Source organism: Epinephelus moara, chromosome 4, assembly GCF_006386435.1.
Source record: "Epinephelus moara isolate mb chromosome 4, YSFRI_EMoa_1.0, whole genome shotgun sequence".
NCBI lineage: Eukaryota > Metazoa > Chordata > Actinopteri > Perciformes > Serranidae > Epinephelus > Epinephelus moara.
The window spans coordinates 41,557,122-41,578,324 of NC_065509.1; the positions used below are offsets into that span (position 1 = coordinate 41,557,122).

Here is a 21,203-nt window from a genome sequence, read left to right on the forward strand (position 1 = left end):
TTTTGCCTTTAATGGACAGGACAGCCAAGTGTGAAGGGGGGAGAGAGAGACAGAGGGAATGACATGCAGCAAAGGGCCACAGGCTGGACTTGAACCCAGGCCGCTGCGGTAACAGCCTTGTACATGGGGCGCCTGCTCTATCCACTAAACTACCGACGCCCTGAAAGAGGAGCTTAATCAATGTCCAAACATGAACCAATTTAAAATAAGGAATAAAAACATAATATTTAGAAGGTGCAGGGTTGAAGACAGGGGCTGGAAAGTCACCAGTTGTTCACAGGGATTTCTGTTTACTTTTCCTACTAATATATATTACTACATTTTTCTGTTAATAACAAAGTATTGATAAGTAAATATTAATTTTTAGGTATGTGAGTGCTTCTTGTAGTATATTTTCATGCTAATAGCCTACTTTTGTTCTTTTTAGTAGCCTAAGGTTCTGAATGTATGACATGAATGTATTTCTACATTTTAGTATTCGTACTTTTACTTAAGTAAAATATATGAATTCTTCCTCCACAGCTGTCTGAAAGTTCACAGTTAACGTTGTAGCAGGCTAAGCTTTATATACTTAAGTATAATATTGAGGCACCTGTAGTTTACTCAATTATACATTAAATTTATTCAACTTTATACTTAATACTCCACTACATTTATTTCACAGCTATGGTTATATTGATTTAAAAGACAATTGCTGATTTGTGTGTTAACTTATGTTGCTGACTGGACTAATCAGGTTGAAACACTGCTGGGATTTATGTGAGGTCATCATGTACTTATATGTACACAACTATATATATATAGATATACATATATCTCTCTCTATATATATATCTTTAGATTATTATCACTCAAACACTAATGTAAAAGCAGAATTTCTCTCTTGTAGTTGAAGTGGAGCTCATATTGAACTATTAACTAACGATTATTTTCATTATCATTTAAGCTGTACTTACATAAACTGTTGGTTAGAACAAAACATATTTTACAAATGACCCTGATGACGACCTGTGAGTCACGACGCGTGGTCTTTTTGATACATGTTGCCATGTAAAATAAAGGCATTTTAATTTTTGCACACACCCTACAGTGTGCCTTGGGGGTTTTTATTATTATGAGACTTGCATTTTGTATTTTTTGATTGAGAGTATACTTCACTCATTTAACCAGCCCCTCACAAGATGGAGTAAACACAGTGCACCTGAAAAGAGCACCTGTGTGACAACTACTAAGACCCAGCAGCGCTTCTACTCCTCTGTCTTCATATTTTATAAATGCTTCATGTTTTCTGTGCATGCAAGAAGTCAAATAAATGTAGCACAGTAAAAAGTACAGTATTTCCCTCTGACGTGTGTACGGAGTAGAGGTAGAAGGAAGCATGAATAAACAGTACTTGAGTAAATGTACTTGATTACATTCCATCAATGGACATTTTGCATAGAGTACTTTCACTTTTGATACTTTAATTACATTGTGCTGGTAATACTCAAATACTTTTACTTGAGTAGAACTTAGAATGCAGGATTTTACTTTCTACACTGTGGTATTTTACTCAGGTAAAGATCAGAGTATTTCTGGTGACACTTCGCTTTTCTTACAGTCCTGTACCTATAAATCTGGCCTCCATCCTGTAGCAGCTTTGTGAAACTGAAAAGATTTTCCATCATTAAACTTCTGAACAAAATAATCAATACAAATAAGAACTGCAACAGTCAATTCATCTACAGAGATAATCTTGAGAACTGATTAATCATATAAGTTGATTATTTTTATCTTCTGTGACATTTAACTGAATATTTTTTCAACCTTGTTTGACCACACAACTAATGGATTGGATAGATTTGCAGATTTAAGGATAATTAATCTTTAGTTGCAGCCTTAAATACACAAATTAAAGAATAAAATAAAAACAGTACAACAAAAAAACTGCAATTTGTTCAACTTTATTGAGAAAAAAACCATCACAGAGCTATTAGTTGATCGATCAGCCGTTGAGAGCTTTGAGTTTCATCTTCAGTGCAAAAAGAGGAGAACAGTGTTGGATGATGGATGAACTAACGGCTCTCTCGTCTAAAAACAACAAAACAAAAACAGAATAAAACCCAAAAAAGCTGTCGTCATCTTTTTTTTTGTATTTTTTTGTTTGTTTGTTTGTTTTTTATCTCAGCAGCACATGAACCAATCACTGACATGCATTAAATTATTTTATAATTGTAACAGTTCTCTCTTCAGTCCACTCTGCTTCATGTTCTTTTGTTTTGCAGTTGGCACATTCACAGCTCAGAGTCCTCAGCCCTTCACCTGGTTTACTTATTTTTTTTACTTTTATTTTGAAAAGCAGAGAAAATCAAGAGTTTAAAAGCATTTAGGACAAAAAAGAAATAATGAACAAATTGCTGTTATTGGCTGATGAGAGGGAGGGGAGGGGGCGTGGCCACATGAGAAAATCAGTTTATTCCAGCAGTGAGTGAGAAGAAGAAGAAGAAGAAGAAGAGGAAGAGGAAGGTGGATCACATGGCGTATTTCTGAGTCCAGTCCTGAGCCGTCTTGTTGTACCTGCAGGTAGAGAAACACACGGGTGAGTCAACGTCTGTCAGCTGTTCACAGAGAGCGGGGATGATGCCATGCCTGCAAACACAACACACACTCAGTGCTGCAACACAACCTGCTGCAGATTGTAAAACAACGTACAGACGCACACAGACGTGATCCCGCTCATCATCTCTTATGACCTGCTGTCAGTGTGAGGTGGTCACTCTGCTCAGGGCTGAGCTGTGGCTGGTTTTGAGGCGCATGTAACCACTGTTCATACTGTGGCAAGTCTTACATATATTAGTGAACTATAACTATAAAATGAAAGGATGTTTTGCTGCCTCTCACAGCAGCTGGAGTCTGAGAAACTATTTAATTCACTGGGCCGACTGCCGGCAACTTTTAAGGTGAAATGTTTACTTGTAATGTTACTCAATGCATGAGTTGATGACGTGAATCCATCAGCACACCTTAAATTTCACTGTGACAACTTGAGTGGATCTTTGAGTGTTTAAAAAGATATATGAACTTTGACAGGAATATACAAACTGCATATTCTAATCCTCACTTCCTGTGGGCTACAGCAACACTAAACCCCTGAGCTTGCCTGAGAAGGACTAAATGCACAAAGCTGCTATTTTTAAATATCCCATGGAGAGAGACTCTCACTGCAGCCTGTTCTATTTTGTTCTGAAAATGTGGGCGTGCAGCCTCGTTCTGTGGACGATAAACCAGGTGCAGACTTCCATCTGTGTCACCGCTGATGAGGAAATACAGCGAGTGCTGACGGAGCAGTGAGTGACAACAACCCCGCCCACATTTAAGAGGACTGTCTGAACAGACCGAGGGTCTAGGTACCATGTCTGAAGGGTCACTGCTGGTTCCAAAGGTACTGGACTGAAAGGGTTTGGTGGAAATGGGGCTTACATGCTGCATTTTAATTCATCTTAAAAGTATAATTTTAAGGTACTTTCCTTGAGTATTTCCATTTTCTGCAACTGTACTATAATGTATTCAACAGCCTTAGTTACGTTTCAGTTAATTTTATGTTAAAACAATGTTTGTTTCTGAAATTCAACACATCGTTAAAGATTAAACCAAAACCTTTTCTGTCTGTGACCTCTTTTAAAAGAGTGTTGCTGTGTCTGCATGTCAAATGTTTTCATTTAAATCATTATTTAAGGCTCAAAGAAGAAGTACTTTTATTACATTTTGCTAATTCTTATGTGCTTTCACTTTAGGAGCTATTTGAATGCAGAACTTTTGTAATGGCAAACTTTTGCACTGTAGTCTTTTTTTATTATATATATATATATATATATATATATATATATATAAATAACTTAAGTAAATGATTTGAGTACCACTTCCATCACTGCATGTGATCCCAGGTGATGCTGCATCACGCGCCCAAGTATTTAGTCATGTTTCACTTCCTTTACTTTCAGCCTGACTTACGTTTAATGTGAACACAGATAGTTGAGAGAAAAACAAATTATTTCAGAGACAAAAGTCCAGGCAGGAAGTGATACTAGTGCTGTGGTTGAATTAAGTCATTATCTCATTTTACCAGTATTGTATCGCTTTCATTGATTAAAATAAACCCACTTAAGTGTCTCTTTCTTTCTGCATGCAGGTAAAAAAAAAAAAAAAAGAGCAGTTAATTCAGACGAGGCAGAAACTGTCGACGTCACTGTTTTTTCATGTTTTAGCTCAGTTTTCATTCCTGCTGAACCGTTTTTAAACTAATAATCAGATTTTATAATCATCTCCTTCCTTCCACACAGCCACTGTGCTTAGTTCAGTTTTTAAACATTCTTGCTGACTAACCGTCACAGTTTGTGTTTTAAGTGTCACACTGTCTTCTCAACGTGTTTTGTTGACTTGCAGAAATGTAAAAGATTTCTAGTTTTAATTCGAGAGGCTAAAACATGAAAGATCAGCAGCTCAGACTGTCTTTATATCTGGAGCCATGCTTTGCATCAACGTGCTTCAAGTTTTACAGAAACATTTTCCTTCAGCAGGCAGCTCAGGTGAGTTAACTCTGCTCCAATCAGACGACAGCTCAGCTCTTACCCCTCACAGCATGGCATACTTCTCTGTCCACTCCCTGGCTAGCCTGTTATACCTGAGACAGACACTCTGGTTAAAAACCTCCACGCTGCTGCTGCTGCGTCAGACTCAGGTTTATACTGTGTTTATATTTGAGGGTAGATTTAAAGGGTTTGTTCAGATTTTTTGAAGCGAGGTTGTATGAGGTACTTATCCACAGTCAGTGTATTACATACAGTAGATGTCCGTCTGCATGCCCCCAGTTTGACGAAGCAGACAGGAGTGTCGTGATGGAAGCTTTAGAACGTTTTCACCACCTTACCTTACCGTCAGACGGCCCTGTCCAACAGGGAACTGAAGCCAATATATCTTTGCTTCAAAGCCACTAACCCCTTTGACAAAATAGGTGGAAGTTGCTCATTTACTGCTGTCTTGGTTGTCTACCCCTGGCTTAGCTTCTGTGGTAGTACACCTGTGCTTCTCCAAGCTGGGCGCGTGCTGACTGACATCGACCTCATACAACCCCACCTCAAAAAATCAGAACTATCCCTTTAGATTAGTAGTCCCGAAAAAAACTGAACACCAGCCTCCAGAGAAAAGAAAAAGATATAAAAACACTAAATATTTTGTATGTTAATTTCTTACCTGCATCATAAAGATGAGGGAGGATCAAAGTTTTGCTCTTGATTTAATCTTTGAACTTAACTACTGGTCATTTACTTTATTTCACAAAGTTTTATCTGCAAAGGTCGTGTTTATTTTATATATATTTCCCTTCCTGCTCAGGAGACAAACAGGAGCTGATGTTTGGGAAACACTGCCTTTTATTTACTGACTGTATGTTCTTTTGGGCGTCGCCATTTATATACAGTACATCTAAAAAGGTAGGTAGGTAGATTGTAACCGTGATGAGATTGATTCTTTTTTATTTCACAGATATGAACTCACCTAACAGGGTCTGTTTTGTAGATGCGGGCGATCTCTGGCACTAACGGGTCGTCAGGGTTCGGGTCACATAACAGAGAACAAATGGACAAAAGGACTGCAGACAGAAAAACAGGCGTTTAAAACATCACCGACATTTCAATATTTTTACAACTGAAATCAAAGTTGGCTTCTGAGACATGACTAAGTGTGTTTTCACTGATGGTGAAATTTGTAAAACTTTAAAGAAAGTAAAAGCCAAAGATTTTTACTTTTCTTGTTCACTCATTTTTGTTTTGTAAAGCCTGAATGCCCGATATGAATCTTATCTTATGAATATCACTTTAAGCCAAATTAATTAAACCCAAAATACACACACACACACACACACACACACACACACACCTCACCTTTAGAGATAGTTAATGCAGGAGACCACTGTGATCTCAATATATCCAAGCAGATGCTGCCGTTACTGTTAATATTTGGGTGATAAATTCTTGTTGTGAAGGCGACCTGACGGGAAGAAGAAACAGAAACACTGAGAAACATCTTTACAGATCAGAGGAGCTTCTGTACGTCACCTAAATGCAAAGTCTGAGCTCTTCTCCCATGTGGAGGACAGAGTTGGCTCACCTTAAAGCCGGCAGCAGAGGTAGTAACAGTGCTAAATTGATGTTTGTGTGAAAGGGACAGCCGGTAGGAGGGGATCATGGATAGGCTGGGTGTGAGGTTTTGACGGTATATTATGTGTGCGACCCACCACTGGGAGATTTACAAAGCAGCTAGAAGCAGTTAGCAGCTAACTCAAAAAAGAAGAACAGCAACCGAAAATGTGGGAAGAAATGAGGCCCGCAAGGTCCTTACCCTCCAAGCAGAGGACGAGATCTACCGCAATAAAACAGGGACGGTAAATTATTGTTATTGCCACATTATCCCATTGTTATTGTTTAGATAACACCGATCGGCGCGTATGTCATATGTCACATTAGAGGCTGACGTTGTTTTAAACGTCACGTCTCTTTTGAATCCAGAACACCGGCATTCTGTCTAAAATCACACACTGTGGCGGCATGACGCCAGCGTGGTCTGGTCCTGTCTAAAAAAGTGAAGCCGGCGTGATGAAGGGTCTTTGTTGTGGCAGTTTTGAAAGATCTCTGTGTAAAAAGAGCTTAAAATGACCACGTCTGAGCCTGATGCTGCGTTAGGACCTGATGGTTTCAGGTCGGACAGCTAAACTATAGTTGGAAGGAAAATTTAAAAATATAAAAAACATTTTTTTCCAGCAAAGCACATGACATCACCTCGTAACCAATTCTGCTCACAGGACAAAATCACATCTAGTTTCCTTTCATGTCCATTTTAAGTATCATTCAGGTTTATTAAATCATTCTTTCCTACTCCAAGAAATGTATAGACTGTGTTTTTACATTCAAACCCAAAACTCACATTTGAAAACATCGAATTTACAAAAAAATAAAACAAACAATGTCTTTTTAGGTGATAAAGTCTGTGTTGACACTGAAGACGTCAGAAAGATGAGTGAGAGCAGCTTCTTACTGACCTTGGGTGGTTTGAAGGGATAATCTGTAGGGAAATGAATAGTCAGGAAAAATACGCCACCCTGATAGGGACTGTCAGGCTGCAGCAGAAAAAACACAGGAAGAAGAACAGAGGTTAAACATTCATATGTTCACACACCATCACTCCTCAGAATACTTCACGTTAACTGTGCTTTAATAATTGTTTTAGTAAAGTCCTACTTATACTTTGTAGTACTACTGGGGACAAATAAAGTGTTTTGAATTGAATTTGAATTGTGCATTACATGACACATGTACATTATAAACTTTCACTGACTTTGCAGTTATGTCGACCACAGTATATATATTTTATATCTGATATTACATGTTGTTTGTTCATTTCTGCTATATTTTATGTCAAAGATTGCCGTTTTGTCCTTGCATGTTTTTCCTCTTTTCTTTTATTTAATGAACTCTGTTGGACGGAGCCTGAGCTATAAGACTTTCATTGGCAACAGCTGCCTCTCTGTACTCTGTACTGCATATGACAAATAAATAACTTGACGCGTTTTTGGACCAACGGAAGTTTTTCATAGTTCTTAAGAATCCCCCTTTTTTATTGTGTCAGCACCACAAAAACAAGGAACAATTGTAGTTCTGTTTTAAGGGACTTTTTTAGTTCTTATTTAGGAGTGGATATTCTCACAGCACAAGAGGAATCAAGAGTGACGCAACTGAGTGGTGATTGATTGACCATATTTGTCAACGCAGCACCGGCAACTGCCATTTAAAAAAAAAAAACAAAAAAAAAAAACAGTAGCTTTACCAACCACTGGCCAGTTTGCCTCATCTTCAGTGTTCCTATACGCAGTGTGAATGTTAACAGAAGAACAGCTCTGCACTCAGGGAGCTCCAGAGTGGGTTGTTCCTCTCATGGAGTCCCCTGAACTGTCCGACCCAAATATAGATCAGTCACTTCACTGCCTGAATAAGAAGCTCGTACGGACATCTTTGAACTGATGCTGCTTTCATCTACAACAGTCGAACAAAGCGCTTTGCAGGTGATTAGGAAGTTGACGCAGCTAAGTATTTTGAACGTTTTTGCAACTTTGCAGCAAACGTCTGTTGAAAAACCTTTTCCACAGCAGATATTTTAGTTTGTTAAAGCAGGAAACACTCAGGTTTAATTAATGACATTAAAAACAACTGCATCCCATTCAGGTGAGCTGGTTCCAGAGTGTTGGCATTGTGTATGCTGACTCACTGTTATGACACCTGATGGAAGTGAGACGTTGTTAATGAAATCAGTTACAACTGTGATTTCCCTGCCGTGACAAGTCAAATTATATTCTGTGAAGAAGGTCTCTATCATCACTACAGACTTTCTAGCAGACGCAGAAGATGGCCCTCGAGAAATGGGAATACTGTGGATGCGTGCAGGGGCTGAAATCAGAGGGCTACCCGTCACACAGGCAGGTAAATGTTCGCACCAAAACAGATGTATAATAAAAAACTATGCTGCGTCTGCACCGCATTTTGGTGTCATTTAGAAGCGCACTGCTCTGCGGCTCCTTTGCTGTCAGTGTCAGAGTTTCACACACACACACACACACACACACACACACACACACACACACACACACACACACACACACACACACACTACAAATGTGTTTTTACACGTGTGTAAACGGTGCCTCAAGTTGATCGTCTCAAGTGCTCCTAGTTTTTTGGCACTATTTACCATACCGGATGTCAGCTGATCCTCCGCTAAAATATCACTTGCCACCGGTCTGCTGCTCACTATCATGATGCTAAAGTATAGCTGAGAGTTATGAGTTGCTCCCATCTGTAGTCTGAATTAAAACGACAAACTTTTTTATTGACTTCCACATTGTCAACGGCAGTGCATTACAGCTTCACTCTGTATGTTCTTACCTTTCAGAGTAAAAGCCACAGACACACACACTGCATCACTGCTTACTAGAGGGAAGTTACTGTCATACTGGGGCTGTGGTGATGAATTGTTTAATATACGGAAATCGTTTTGCTTCAGATTTTGCTTTGGTCTCTTCTTTAAGTTTGTATTCACCGTAATACCTGATTATCTCAATAAAGTTTACTAAAACAAATGTATGTGTGTGGATTTTCAGCCCCTGTGGCCGGTGAGTCAAAAAGTTTTGGCACTAATATTTTGGACACAGACAGGCCAAAAAAATACTTTCTCATGAGTGGCAGGATTTTACTTAACAACAACAACAAAAAAATGCAGCACTCTTGTTTTTGCTAAAAACATATCTATTTCCATGCACACAAAAGGCATATTTCTCTCAAATCCTGTGCACAAATTTGACCTTTTATTGTGACCAGCCCAGGACACACCTGTGTTATTATCATGTTATTTAATCAGCATCTTGACAGCTGTCAGGTGGACGGATTATCTTGGCAAAGGAGAAGTGCTCAATTAGTGCACATAACTTAAGAGAAACAAGTTGTCTGTGTGCATAGAAAGTCTTACTTTTTTATTTTAGCTCATAAAAATGGAATCTATATATATATATATATATATATATAAATAAAGATATATATATATAAAGAGTTGCGTTTATATTTTGTTTGGTGTAAATGTGGAAGTGAAAGGACAAGGTGGAAGCACACTGATGATGCGTTATACCTGTTTATCTTCTCTCATGATTGTTTTGTCACTCTTTATTTCTAGTTTCTCTGTTTGGGTGGGGTCGGGTAGGAAATAGACTGTTTCTGTTTTGCTGATGTAGAGTACCGATGTTATATTTAACAAGTCAAAAGAAAAGCACTATATAAATACAACTTATGTCATGCTGTGCTGAGCCTAGTAAAAACATTATTTCCCTTCAGACTCCAGAACAAAATCTGAGTTGTATCCAGTCACGTCATAATGAATCCAGTAATCATGATGACATTTATTCAACATAACACTTGATTCAGAGCAGTTTGATACTTACAGGCCCCATAATAGTAGCTTGCCAATGAAACACTGGAAAAAAGGGGGAGGAAATGGTTACAAAAGCATTTACTGTGGGTCAGGTGTACAGAAAATAGAGTGTGTATGTGTCTTTGTTTGTTCTGTACATGTGAGGAAAAGACTAAAAGAAAATGATCTTACTGTCTTCACCGACAGGTCCGGCAGAGCACTGAGCTGGAGGATCTCTGGACAGATCGGTTAGCTCCTAAAACACAGAGCGAGAAGAAGAAAGATAAAGTTAAAATAAAGAAGAAATTTACATTACACATACATTAACTATGATTTTAAAGTCTAGAGTTAAGACACAATCAATCACGAAAACCTTCAAAACAAAAGGAGCTGTTTACCAGTAAGTCGGGCTATAAATTTTTTCTTAATGATCAAAATGTCTTTTCTCTTTTCACATCATTCTCCCGGTGTTCCAGTTTTCTGTTTTGCCACTGAAACAAGCAACAAGCATCTCTCATTTGTTTCCGGTTTGTGTGCTGTTGTTTGCTGCTTTGCATTTTGTTCTCTTGGACTGTTTCCTGTTTTGAAAACGTCAATGCCAGGTGTCACAAACAAACACACTGAGGAACAAGGCTGCAGCTCATCTCATCTAACAAAGGGAAAGACTAACCACTAACTGAAAGAGTTAACTGTTTAAGTCCCGACTTTATCAACAGAGGAACATCTCCTTCAAAACAAGTCTACTTCTGTCTGATTTACATGTTTTGTGTTGTTGACTGAGTCCATGCTGCAGTCAGCTGGTTTAGATGACAACAGAGTTCAAAGCTGACGATCCCATAATTCTCTGTCAAGAGGTCTATTAATAGGTTAAGAGTATAGCTGGGCAATAAATCAATATTATAAAGATACTGCAAGATAGTCTAGACATGGTCTTAGATTTTGGGCACGTCCCATGTGTTGTCTTTACCTGTTTTTAAAGTCTGCATTACAGCAAAGTGATGTAATTTATCTGTTGTATTATTTGCCTTTACACACAGTGTGTAAATATTTTGTGAAAGCACCAGTTGTCAACCCTACAATACTGCACCAATACCCATATCAAGGTGATTGGTCAAACATATTTTCATATTTGATTTTTTCCCATATCATCCAGCCCCAATTAAGTGTTTTTCTTCAGATAATGTAAAAGAAAAACTCTTAAAAATGTACAAATCACCACCAAAAGCACTTCTGAATTTTACCTTAAAATAACCTTAGTGTTTCAGGTAAGATGCATTTTCAAGGGGCGGCTTTGTTATTTGGTAAAAGTTTAGACACTGACAACACATGTTGGGTTAATTAATGAATAATCAATGGACTAATATATTAAAGGTTATGACAAGTTATTTGCATGGATTAAAAGGCCCTTAAGTGGCAGTGTGCACATTGTGTTTTATTCTCAGCGCCGGCATCTTTTCAATTGTTTCCGATAACGACAGAGCGTATGTCCAACAAAAAAAAAAGCCACGTCCAGCGTTATTTTTCAGAGCGCCCCGCCTTTTGTGTTCGGCTGCTCAAAGCGCTTCTGGTTGGAAATCTCTTAACTTTTAAGAAAGGTGTTGCTGACGTCACTGCTGGTTATCTAGCTAGGCTGCTGTCTACCATCACAACTAAGGGAGAAGACCCTCAACCCTCTGTTGATGTAGCGTCACGTTAGCTACCTAGCTAATGCTAGTGTCAAGATATTGTTGTCATAGAAACATATCCATGAGGACCACATCATTTAAAGAAGCGCTGGGAGAGCCCTCCCACTGCTTCTTTTTTTTTACCCTTTACCCTTAAAAAAGCCCTTAAATTAAACAGCCCATGAGCTGGTACATCATCATCTTAAATCATTAACAATGGGTTAACTAAAATATTTCTGTAATGAGCTCTAACACCAACTTCTCTTAAAACCACAACTTCTCCTTTCCATGTTCTTATTTCTGCATTTCTCGACCCTGTGTTTACTGAGCTGACGTCTTCCTCTGTTGTCTGAAGCTGCAGAAATTCTTTTAACTCCATCAGTTCTCAGAAGTCAGCGAGTGTTTTGAAACACCATGAACGACAAGTAAAGCCGGTTGTGTTCAGATGAGATAAGGAAATAGAGTTACTACGTGGAGAAAGAGCCCAGCAGCGCCTGTCTGTCAAGGCTTCACATGTTCAAACAACACGTTACGTCTGTCAACACACTATCACGGATGTCTGTTAAGAGATCGGCTTCATTCAACCACAAACCAAACATGTCAACCTCACCCACAAGCCGGCTTTATCCTGCTGTTGAATCAAGAGTGCAGGTATCTTTTAAAATTTATGAATGAGATATTTCAACAAAACCAAACAGGTGCACATCCAAGATATAACCTCACATCATGTGTTTCTAATAAACTTCTATACATCAGAAATGAGCATTTGACCAATACAATAAAATCGTCATTGTTTTTTAAGCTACCTCTAAACATACCTGTAATTATTTTGTTGAGGAGGATGAAAAGCAACAAACCGTCACCTCCGTCAGAACCTGAAGACTTTACCACTGACCAGGCCTCAAAACCAAACATACTTAGAGCCTGACTGAATTCACAATCAACATCTCACTGCAACAAATCACATCCAAAATGTACGTTTATGGAATTAACATGAAACAAATGGCAGCACATTTATATCTTTTAATTTGTCCTACCGACTGCGTCATTGATTAATTTGATTCTTGAGCTCTTCGAATTAATTTAACACATTATACATGAAATAATCAAAACAAAAGTGCTCTAATTACTTAACGAGACAAGTTATTTATCAAGTAAAGATGTTAAACACTCAACGTCAGGGTTAGCTTCTTCGCTGTCGTACATATTATTTTAAGTTTAAGTGTTTTGACTGTTGGTCAGTCAGAATAAATGATCAATATCCTGACCAGAAGAGTAAATTAATAATAGCTTTAATTCATGCAAAAAGAAACATCTGTCACAAAAATATGTGGTTGTTCTGCTCTGCTCCAACCACAAACAAGTTTACCAAAGCCTCATTTCCAGTGAGCAGTCTGGTTTTGTTCAGTTCAGGTCGATCCACATTAGAACGGTGATTTTTGCGTTTCCACTGTAAAAAAGTTGTGGATGGTACCAACAAAACTGTTTCGTTATATCCTTTTTTTCGTCACCCCTCTGTTGGGGTACCTAGCACACTGATCTGATACCAAAAGATTAGAGGAGCTAGAGCTAGAAACACTGCAGTCCGTTGATTGTTCAAGAAAGAGTAGTGACTCAAACCACAAACAAGTTCCGAGTCTGTAGGCTGCAGCGGTATATCAGTTTCAAGGTATACCATAATATATAAGTTGACGGTTATCATACTGAGTACATTTTCTAATCTATGATACTGGAAAAAAGCAACTGGATGTTGAATCTCTTCTTTATTTTAGTTATTATCTAATGGACGACTTTTTACACAAACCTCCATTAACAAAATGGTTTCAAGTTTCAATTATAGTAATAAAATGTTTGTTCCACAAACACCAACACTTCTCTTTTAAAAGGGTCAATCTGACTGATAAGATAAATTCTAACTACCATGATACAGTGAAACCACAATAACTTCAGAGATGGTTATCCTACTATGAAATTCTCATACCGTTGCAACCCTATGTGCCCGTACTGGTTACATAAGGTTCTAAGGGTACAAAAGTGTTTGGTGGAAACACAGCTTAAGAACAGATACTTTTCAGACAGTCTCGGTCCGATTGTTTAATCCAATTTAGAGTTTGATTACCAGCTTTCAAACCAGCCTAAATTCACCAAACCAAACAGGTAAATGCACCACAGTTTAGATGTCAAAGCATCCTTATAACCTGCAAGTTTCCTGCCCATGTTATATTGGAGCAACAGACATGGTCACATTTGTACCTTTTAAGTCTGAACATTTAAGGTGATTAAACTTCAGGGTAACAGATGCCACGTGATAAATAAATTTATCGATATATTCTGAATATTTTAAATGGATTTCATAGTCATTACCCACAGTATCGATACACAGTATCAGCTGTGCTCTCGTTCTTATTGTTTACTACAGTCTGTTCTCTGCTACTAATCACGGAATGAAAAGTCGTTAGCATGTTATATTTCTCTTTTAATAGGCCTTTAAAAATGTATGCCCTCTGTGTCAATTTTTTCCTGTGTTATCAGAAATGGTATCGAATATATTTTTCAAGGTATTGTATCAACGTTAGAATTTCCAGTAAGTTAAAGATCACTGATGAAGACAAACATCAGTTTCTGCTTGTGTTGCAGAGACACAAACGTGTCATACTCGTGATCGTAACTCGGAGCAGAACAGGAACTTTTTTACCCGTCAGCAGCTGCATGTTTAGTGAATCTTATGTGACAACTAGATTGTGGAGTTTTCTGGTGCAACTGAACATGTGAAGGCTGAAGAAAAGGATGATGAAGATGATGTCACCACAGTTAGTTAACTGACACAGTGACCATAGATCTGCTGCTGTGAGCTGACACACATGCTGTCTGTGAAGTATTAGATTAGTCAAAGAGAGCCATGATGTTTCAACCTGTTGGTCCAAGAAAACAGGACCTTTAAAGAGGTCACCTACAGCTCCAGGAAAATGTGACGCACATTTTTCACTGTTTTCTGATGTTTAGTTAATCGATTACTAGAAAAAATAAATCATAAGATTAACCATGGCCCCAACATATTCTACACTGAAGGGCTCATTTACTGGCTGTTTGATACGGTTGAGTTTAATATTTTATCACAAAACTTGATTTAATTTTTTTTAATTTGATGCCACCATAAAGTTGAACATCTCTTTTGATTCAGCCAACGACACGAAAAAAAATGCTAGCCTTGTATGTTTCTGCCAAAAAACAGATCAGATTTGCACGTTTCATATGTATCATATCAACGTTTCTATACTGACGCAGTATATAAGCTGACTTCGTCATTAGGAGGTGGGGGGGATGGTGACTGGAAAGTCACTTCAGTGAGACGGCTGCCAACCTGCACACCGTTGTTCAAGACCGAAAATTATAAGATACGGGTTGTGATTTAGTGAGTCACTGGTGATTATCCAGGACCTTTTAGGCACCAAACATGGGTGTTTTGTAGCGTCCCTTCACTGTAGTTTCAGCAGCTTTTTAAGCATGAGAATTGGTCTTTTTTTTTCGAGACATTGCTGTTTTCCTGCCGGAATAGTGACATAAGAGGTCTTTGTTTTTCCCGAGACACTGCTGCACATCTTGTCGGGATGGTGGCACAAAAAGGCGGTTGGTTTTTATGGAGACATCACTGCATTTCCTGCATGACAGTGCAACAAAAAATGGTTGTTGTTTTTTAAAGACATTGCTGCATTTCCTGCAGCACAGTGGCACTTTTTTAACAGTATTTTTTAGGGCTTCTTGGCCTTTATTAGCTCAGCTGAAGAGTGACAAGAAAGGAGAGATGACACTGAGACGTACACTCTACTAGTAGAGCTAGAAGTCGCCCCAAAAAGCAGATGTTTTTTCCCCAAGATATCCCGGGGACATGCTAACCACAGTCTTGTTGAAACATAAAGATTCAACATATCCATATCTGGTTTGCAGAAACGTACAATTCCCAAAACATTTCTGGCATTTGGGTTCTTAAAACATACGTGGACTTCACACCATGGTACTGACATGATTAGTTAATTAAATAATGGCTGCAACTGTCAATTATTTTCATTACCAATCAATTTCAATGAAATCAACTGGTCCATAATTATCAGAAAGTAGTGAACAATGGGCATCAAAACTGACACAATCATAGTGCTTGTTTCAAGACATTCAGCATAATATTTTAAGACGAAGGAAAAAAAATGTAAGCAATAATTGATTTTTAAAAATGATTATTGCTTCATTTTAGATCTACATTAATCTACAACTTCATTATCAATTAATCAATAATGTCATTTACTAAACAACCTCCAGTTGTTCTCCCATGTCTCAGATTTGCTTTTTCACATCACAGTAGACGGAGTATATTTGACTTCTGGACAGTTGTTCGGACAACACAAGACATCTGAAGACGTCCCCTTGGACATTTCTCACTCTTCTGAAATTGCACCGACCAAATCATTGATTGGAAATCTATTCAAGAAGCCCCACAGTACTACAAAGACATATTTATTTCGAAGGCTAACGCCAGCAGCTGAGACATGAAGCTGAACTTGTGTCTCCCATGTGAATGCAGCATTAAAAACAAACTGAGACACACGGGTCATTATTGATGTGTAAGCAGCAGGCCTATTTTTACTCAGCGAGTCGTGTGGACAGAAGAGTCGGGAGGCCAGATCAGGATATATCAGTGGAGCGGGGGTGAAAACACACGGCTGCTTATAGGACGAGAGGTTTGTATTTCCAGCATGCAGGTCTGCCTGAAGCCAAACTGTGTGTGTGTTGGTATGTGACATACAGGCTCGGCACACACACGGCTCATCTTTCAGATTTGACTGAGTTTAGGAGGAGAGAAAATGGTCAGGAATTCAGACACTGACTGTGACAGAAGCAGCTGGGAGAGCAGACATTTACCCTCGTGTTAAAGTCCTCACACTATTACCAGTGTTTTTAATAATGTTCCATTACTTTTTCAATCCATTCGACAAAAATAAAGTCACGTTGCACTAAATACGTCCCCTGGAAGTTCCTTCGATCCACTGGTTCCTCCTTTACTTTAATTTTTAGCAGCTATAATGAATATCGGGGAAATACTGTGTCATGGTAGACAGTATTTAATTTAAAAAATATCAAGAAGGTAAACTGCTTGATTCTTTTCACAGATGAGTGTTTCTGTTGCGCAAAAGAATGTAAAAGTCAAGAGTTTAGACACTGAAACACATGCTGCCACACACAAAGTGAACAAGAGAGAAAAACAAGTGCTTGAAATATTTCCTTGACGTGTTAAGGCCATGAGTATTACCTTTAAAAATTCTTTTTGGGTGTCATACAGCTGACATTTCAATAAACTACATCATTGTTCCCACATGAATCGGATTTATGGCTGTACCGAATATTTCCATGCTTCAAAGCTTCAATCACAACACTGACATTCGATTTCTGCATTTTTGCATGTCAATTTAATCTGTCTGAATCTGTTGTTTCTGCAAAGGTTAGGCTACACTTATATTATTAGTACTAAACTATTTGCACTATTTCATTAGATTCCAGTGGCGCAAGGCTGCACACTTAGGTGAAATATTATCGCAATCGTAATATAGTCAAATGCAATTTTCAAATCACAGGAGCCACAATTTTTTTATAAAGGTAAAATGCGTCATAATGTTACGTTATAAATGAAGCATTGTGGTGCTACGGCACCCTGGCCTACTAATCATATTCCAAGATGTAAGGAAATTTGTTTGTTTGGTGCAGACCCCAGTAAAAATCACTTATTTTTTATATTTTTCCACTTAACATAAAATGAAAAAAATACCATTGCCACTAAAACAGCAACTTAAACCACAATATTTGTCATAATAATTGGGCTACAATAGGATTTTTTTGGCATATCTTGCAGCCCTACAGAGTTGACTGACTGTTTCTGACTTTTGTGACCCAAGCATTTCCAGTAACTCCAGAGCGTTGTAAAGCTAAAATGTCCAGATTTCTTGATAAGAAGATAGTTGTAATCATTTCCAAAATTTACAGTTTACTTCTGACAAAATATCCTGCTTCAAACAATGTTTGTTGGTGTTTAGAAGTTCAACACCAACATTTTCACTGCAGGCAAAAAACTGTTTGCTCTCCCCACACACATGTAGTAATGATAGTATAATTTTATTCAAATTGAGGATTTTGTCTGATTTTTTTTTTTTTTTTTTAAATTACGTCATAAAATGTGACAACAGACATTTGAAGCTTTATTCAAAAGATAGTTCGAATGTAAAAGTTTGGCAGAGCCCTAATCAGATGAGTTAAACTTCAGTTGTAACTGATATCCACTGGTATACAGTGAACTTTGTGGTGGATGTGTTGAAAGCTGAAGAGTGACAAGAAAGGAGAAATGACACGCGGCAAAGGGTGACGGGTTGGTATCGAACCTGGGCCGCTGCAAAGGACATGTGCACTCTACTAGTAGAGTGAGAGGTCACCTCAAAAAGCAGATGTTTTTTCCCCGAGATATCACGGCTACATGCTAACCACAGCACTGTTGAAACATAAAGATTCAACCAACCCTTACAAATATGTACAGTATGTGTAAGTGTGTGCTACACACCTGTCCAACCTTCAGGGTTGGAAATCAGCACCAGTCACAAGCCAAATGCTGGTTAAAAAAATCTAAGTGGCTGCTTGTTTCTCTTACAGGCCAAAAAAACAATAATCTATTATTTTGGAATCCACCTGACATAGTTCATTTCCAACCTTGCTTACCTTCCTTTTAAAAAAGTTTGACTTCAGTTCGACTGTATTATACTTTGTGTGCGTTTAACTGTAGTGCATTTATTTATCAGTTACTTAAGGGTTCAAGGTGTAAGATTTAGCGGGGTTTAGTGGCGTCTAGCAGAGAGGATTGCAGATTTTGACTAGGGCTGCAACTAACCATTATTTTCATTTTCGACTAATCTGTCGATTATTTCTTCAATTAGTCGACTAATCATTTTATCCAAAAATGTGTTAAAATGTTGAAAAATGTCGGTCTGTCTCTCCCAAATCCCAAAATTATGTCATCTAATGTCTTGTTTCGGACTCATGCCAAAGGGTTTTAGTTCACCATCATGTTGTTGTTCAGTAGGTTTTTACCAGGAGCTGAATTATCCACAGAGGTCTTTACTTCTCCAAAACAAACGGACCTGGTAATTTCAACTGGGTCCATTCATTTTCACGTTACAAAATCTGTCTTTTTCCAACGCTGCTCGTCGCAAATGGGTTTCTCACTATAGTGGCTGATGTAAGAATATGAATGTCCCTCTCTGGAGCCAGTGTTTTGTTTGTTCGTTCTGGGCCACTGTAGAAACATGGCGGTGCAACATGGTGATCTCCATAAACAAGGATGTGCTCCATATGTAGATATCATGAACTCACACTAAGGTGAACAAGAACATAGTTCTTATTTTCAGGTACAGTAAAAGAAAAATCATACTTGTCTATTGGACTTTTAACGAACTATTTTAAATGCAGCTTTAATGACATCACATAATTTTGAGTACTCTCTGAACTGCATCTGCAGTGTCACACATTAAATTCAAGTTCACTGTTATGACGGTGTGCAAAATAGAACAAAAAGCCTGTTGTGTCTCCCAAAGGGTTAAACAGGCAAAACCTCCCTGACAGCATTTTAAATACCTCACACAATGTTTTGACGGTTCCACATGTGTTTGGTCTGACCAACAATACAAAAATATTCAGTTTAATAACACATAAGGGGGAAAATGATACATATTTGATGTTATGGTACTTTTAAAATTAATATCTTTGTCATATTTTTGTAGTATCTTTTCTAACCTATATTTATGTTCTTGAGTGTTTTTCTGTTTGGCCTATTTAAATGTGTTTTTTGTATGTTTAATGTATGCACCAAAAAACCAAAGCAAATTCTTTGTCAGTGAAAATCTACTTAGTAATAAATCGTATTCACTTTTGTCCTTATGACCTTATTAACTGTTTAATTTTGCCTGATTGTCCTAACCAGCACTACACAAAAGTATATAAAAATGTAATTAAAAAGATCTCCACCTTTACCTGCTGCATCTGTAAAGTGATAGACATGAAATGGATAGATGAGTAGATGCTATACTTTTGGACCAAAGTGAGATTTGAATGCATGATTTTTACTTGTAACACAGTATTTGTACACTATTTTTACTTTAGTAAAATACCTCAGTACCTCTTCCTCCACTTACTGACTGCAAACTTGAAAGACAAACTTCATTGTAACTGAAAACCGAAACTCAACGTGGACAAAACAAAAGCAGGTGTCTGTAAGATGAATGTAACCTCACAATTATTTAAATGAACTACAAAACATTTCAGTGAGAGGCCTCAAGCTAAAGCTAACACCGGTTTATTGTTTCATTTGAGACCTTCAACACCCGCCGCGGGGGGTTTCTACCAAAAACCTGCCTCAAGTTCACACAGACACACCGAAACACAACACACAGAAAATAACTCGACACGTCTCAAAGCAAAGCCCAGCTGTAATCTGACGGTTTGTGTCATATGTTGTGTCATCGGCAGCAGCTGCTCACAAAGCTAACTGTGCTAGCTAACGAGCTAACGGCTGACAAACATCAGTTATGAAAGCTACAACCGCCAAACTCTGGTTTTAATTAAATGTGAGGGGAAAAGGGGGAAGTCCGTTACCTTGGTAATTCGTTTTAAAGCCATTGTGTCTGCGGCTGTCGAGGTGGAAGAGGTGGAGGAGGAGGGCAGGCCAGCTAGGTGACGCTAACTACCGAGCATCTAGGACTTTGCTAGCTTTTGTAGGCTGGCTCGAAGCTAACTAGCTGTGCTACACATACACCGGTTAAACTACAACTTGTCTTTTCGTTAAATCTCCGTCTTTTTCTCACGGACTTTCAGCTCGAGACTGGAGACTGACTCTCCAGCACGTCAGCCCTGACTTCAGGCTGACACTAGAATAATGAACCGGACCGACCGCAGCAGCTCAAAATGTCTTCCGTTTCACACAGAGAGCAGCTGTCAGAGCACCGGGAGCAGGAGGTCTCACTCTGACGCTGTTTCAGGCGGGAGGTCTCACTCTGACGCTGTTTTAAGGCACCGAGCAAACAGAGCGCAGCTGTCAGAGCAGCAGGAGCAGGAGGTCTCACTCTGACACTGTTTCTGGCACTGCAAAATGACACCCACCAAGATCAGAGTCAGAAGTGTGTACACTCTCTAATGGACATTTTACAACTATATACACTCACCGGCCACTTTATTAGGTACACCTGTTCAACCGTTTGTTAACTCAAATAGCTAATCAGCCAATCATGTGTCAACAGCTCAATGCATTTGGTCAGGTAGACATGGTGAAGACGAGCTGCTGAAGTTCAAACGGAGCATCAGAATGATGAAGAAAGGTGATTTAAGTGACTCTGAACGTGGCATGGTTGTTGGTGGAGTATTTACTGGGATTTTCAGCACAACCATCTCTAGGGTTTACAGAGGATGGTCCCAAAAAGAGAAAATATCCAGTGAGCCAAAATGCCTTGTTGATGCCAGAGGTCAGAGGAGAAT

General features: G+C 38.5%; 1 protein-coding gene across 2 annotated transcripts; it reads right to left on the reverse strand.

Moving 5' to 3' along the window:
• Positions 1-1,927: 1,927 nt before the first annotated feature.
• Positions 1,928-20,685, reverse strand: LOC126389253 (ubiquitin-conjugating enzyme E2 2-like). 2 transcript variants are annotated; one of them, XM_050042834.1, is made up of 8 exons: positions 20,328-20,685; positions 10,177-10,240; positions 10,016-10,047; positions 7,073-7,150; positions 5,919-6,024; positions 5,533-5,626; positions 4,609-4,660; positions 1,928-2,556 (listed from the first exon to the last, which is right to left on the reverse strand). In XM_050042834.1, the coding sequence occupies exons 1-7, from the start codon at positions 20,349-20,351 to the stop codon at positions 4,612-4,614; spliced, it is 447 nt and encodes a 148-aa protein (XP_049898791.1). In that variant the 5' UTR covers positions 20,352-20,685; the 3' UTR covers positions 1,928-2,556; positions 4,609-4,611. The 2 variants fall into 2 exon arrangements, with proteins under 2 accessions (XP_049898791.1, XP_049898792.1); XM_050042835.1 differs by lacking the exon at positions 4,609-4,660 and having other exon boundaries at positions 20,328-20,681.
• Positions 20,686-21,203: the final 518 nt, after the last annotated feature.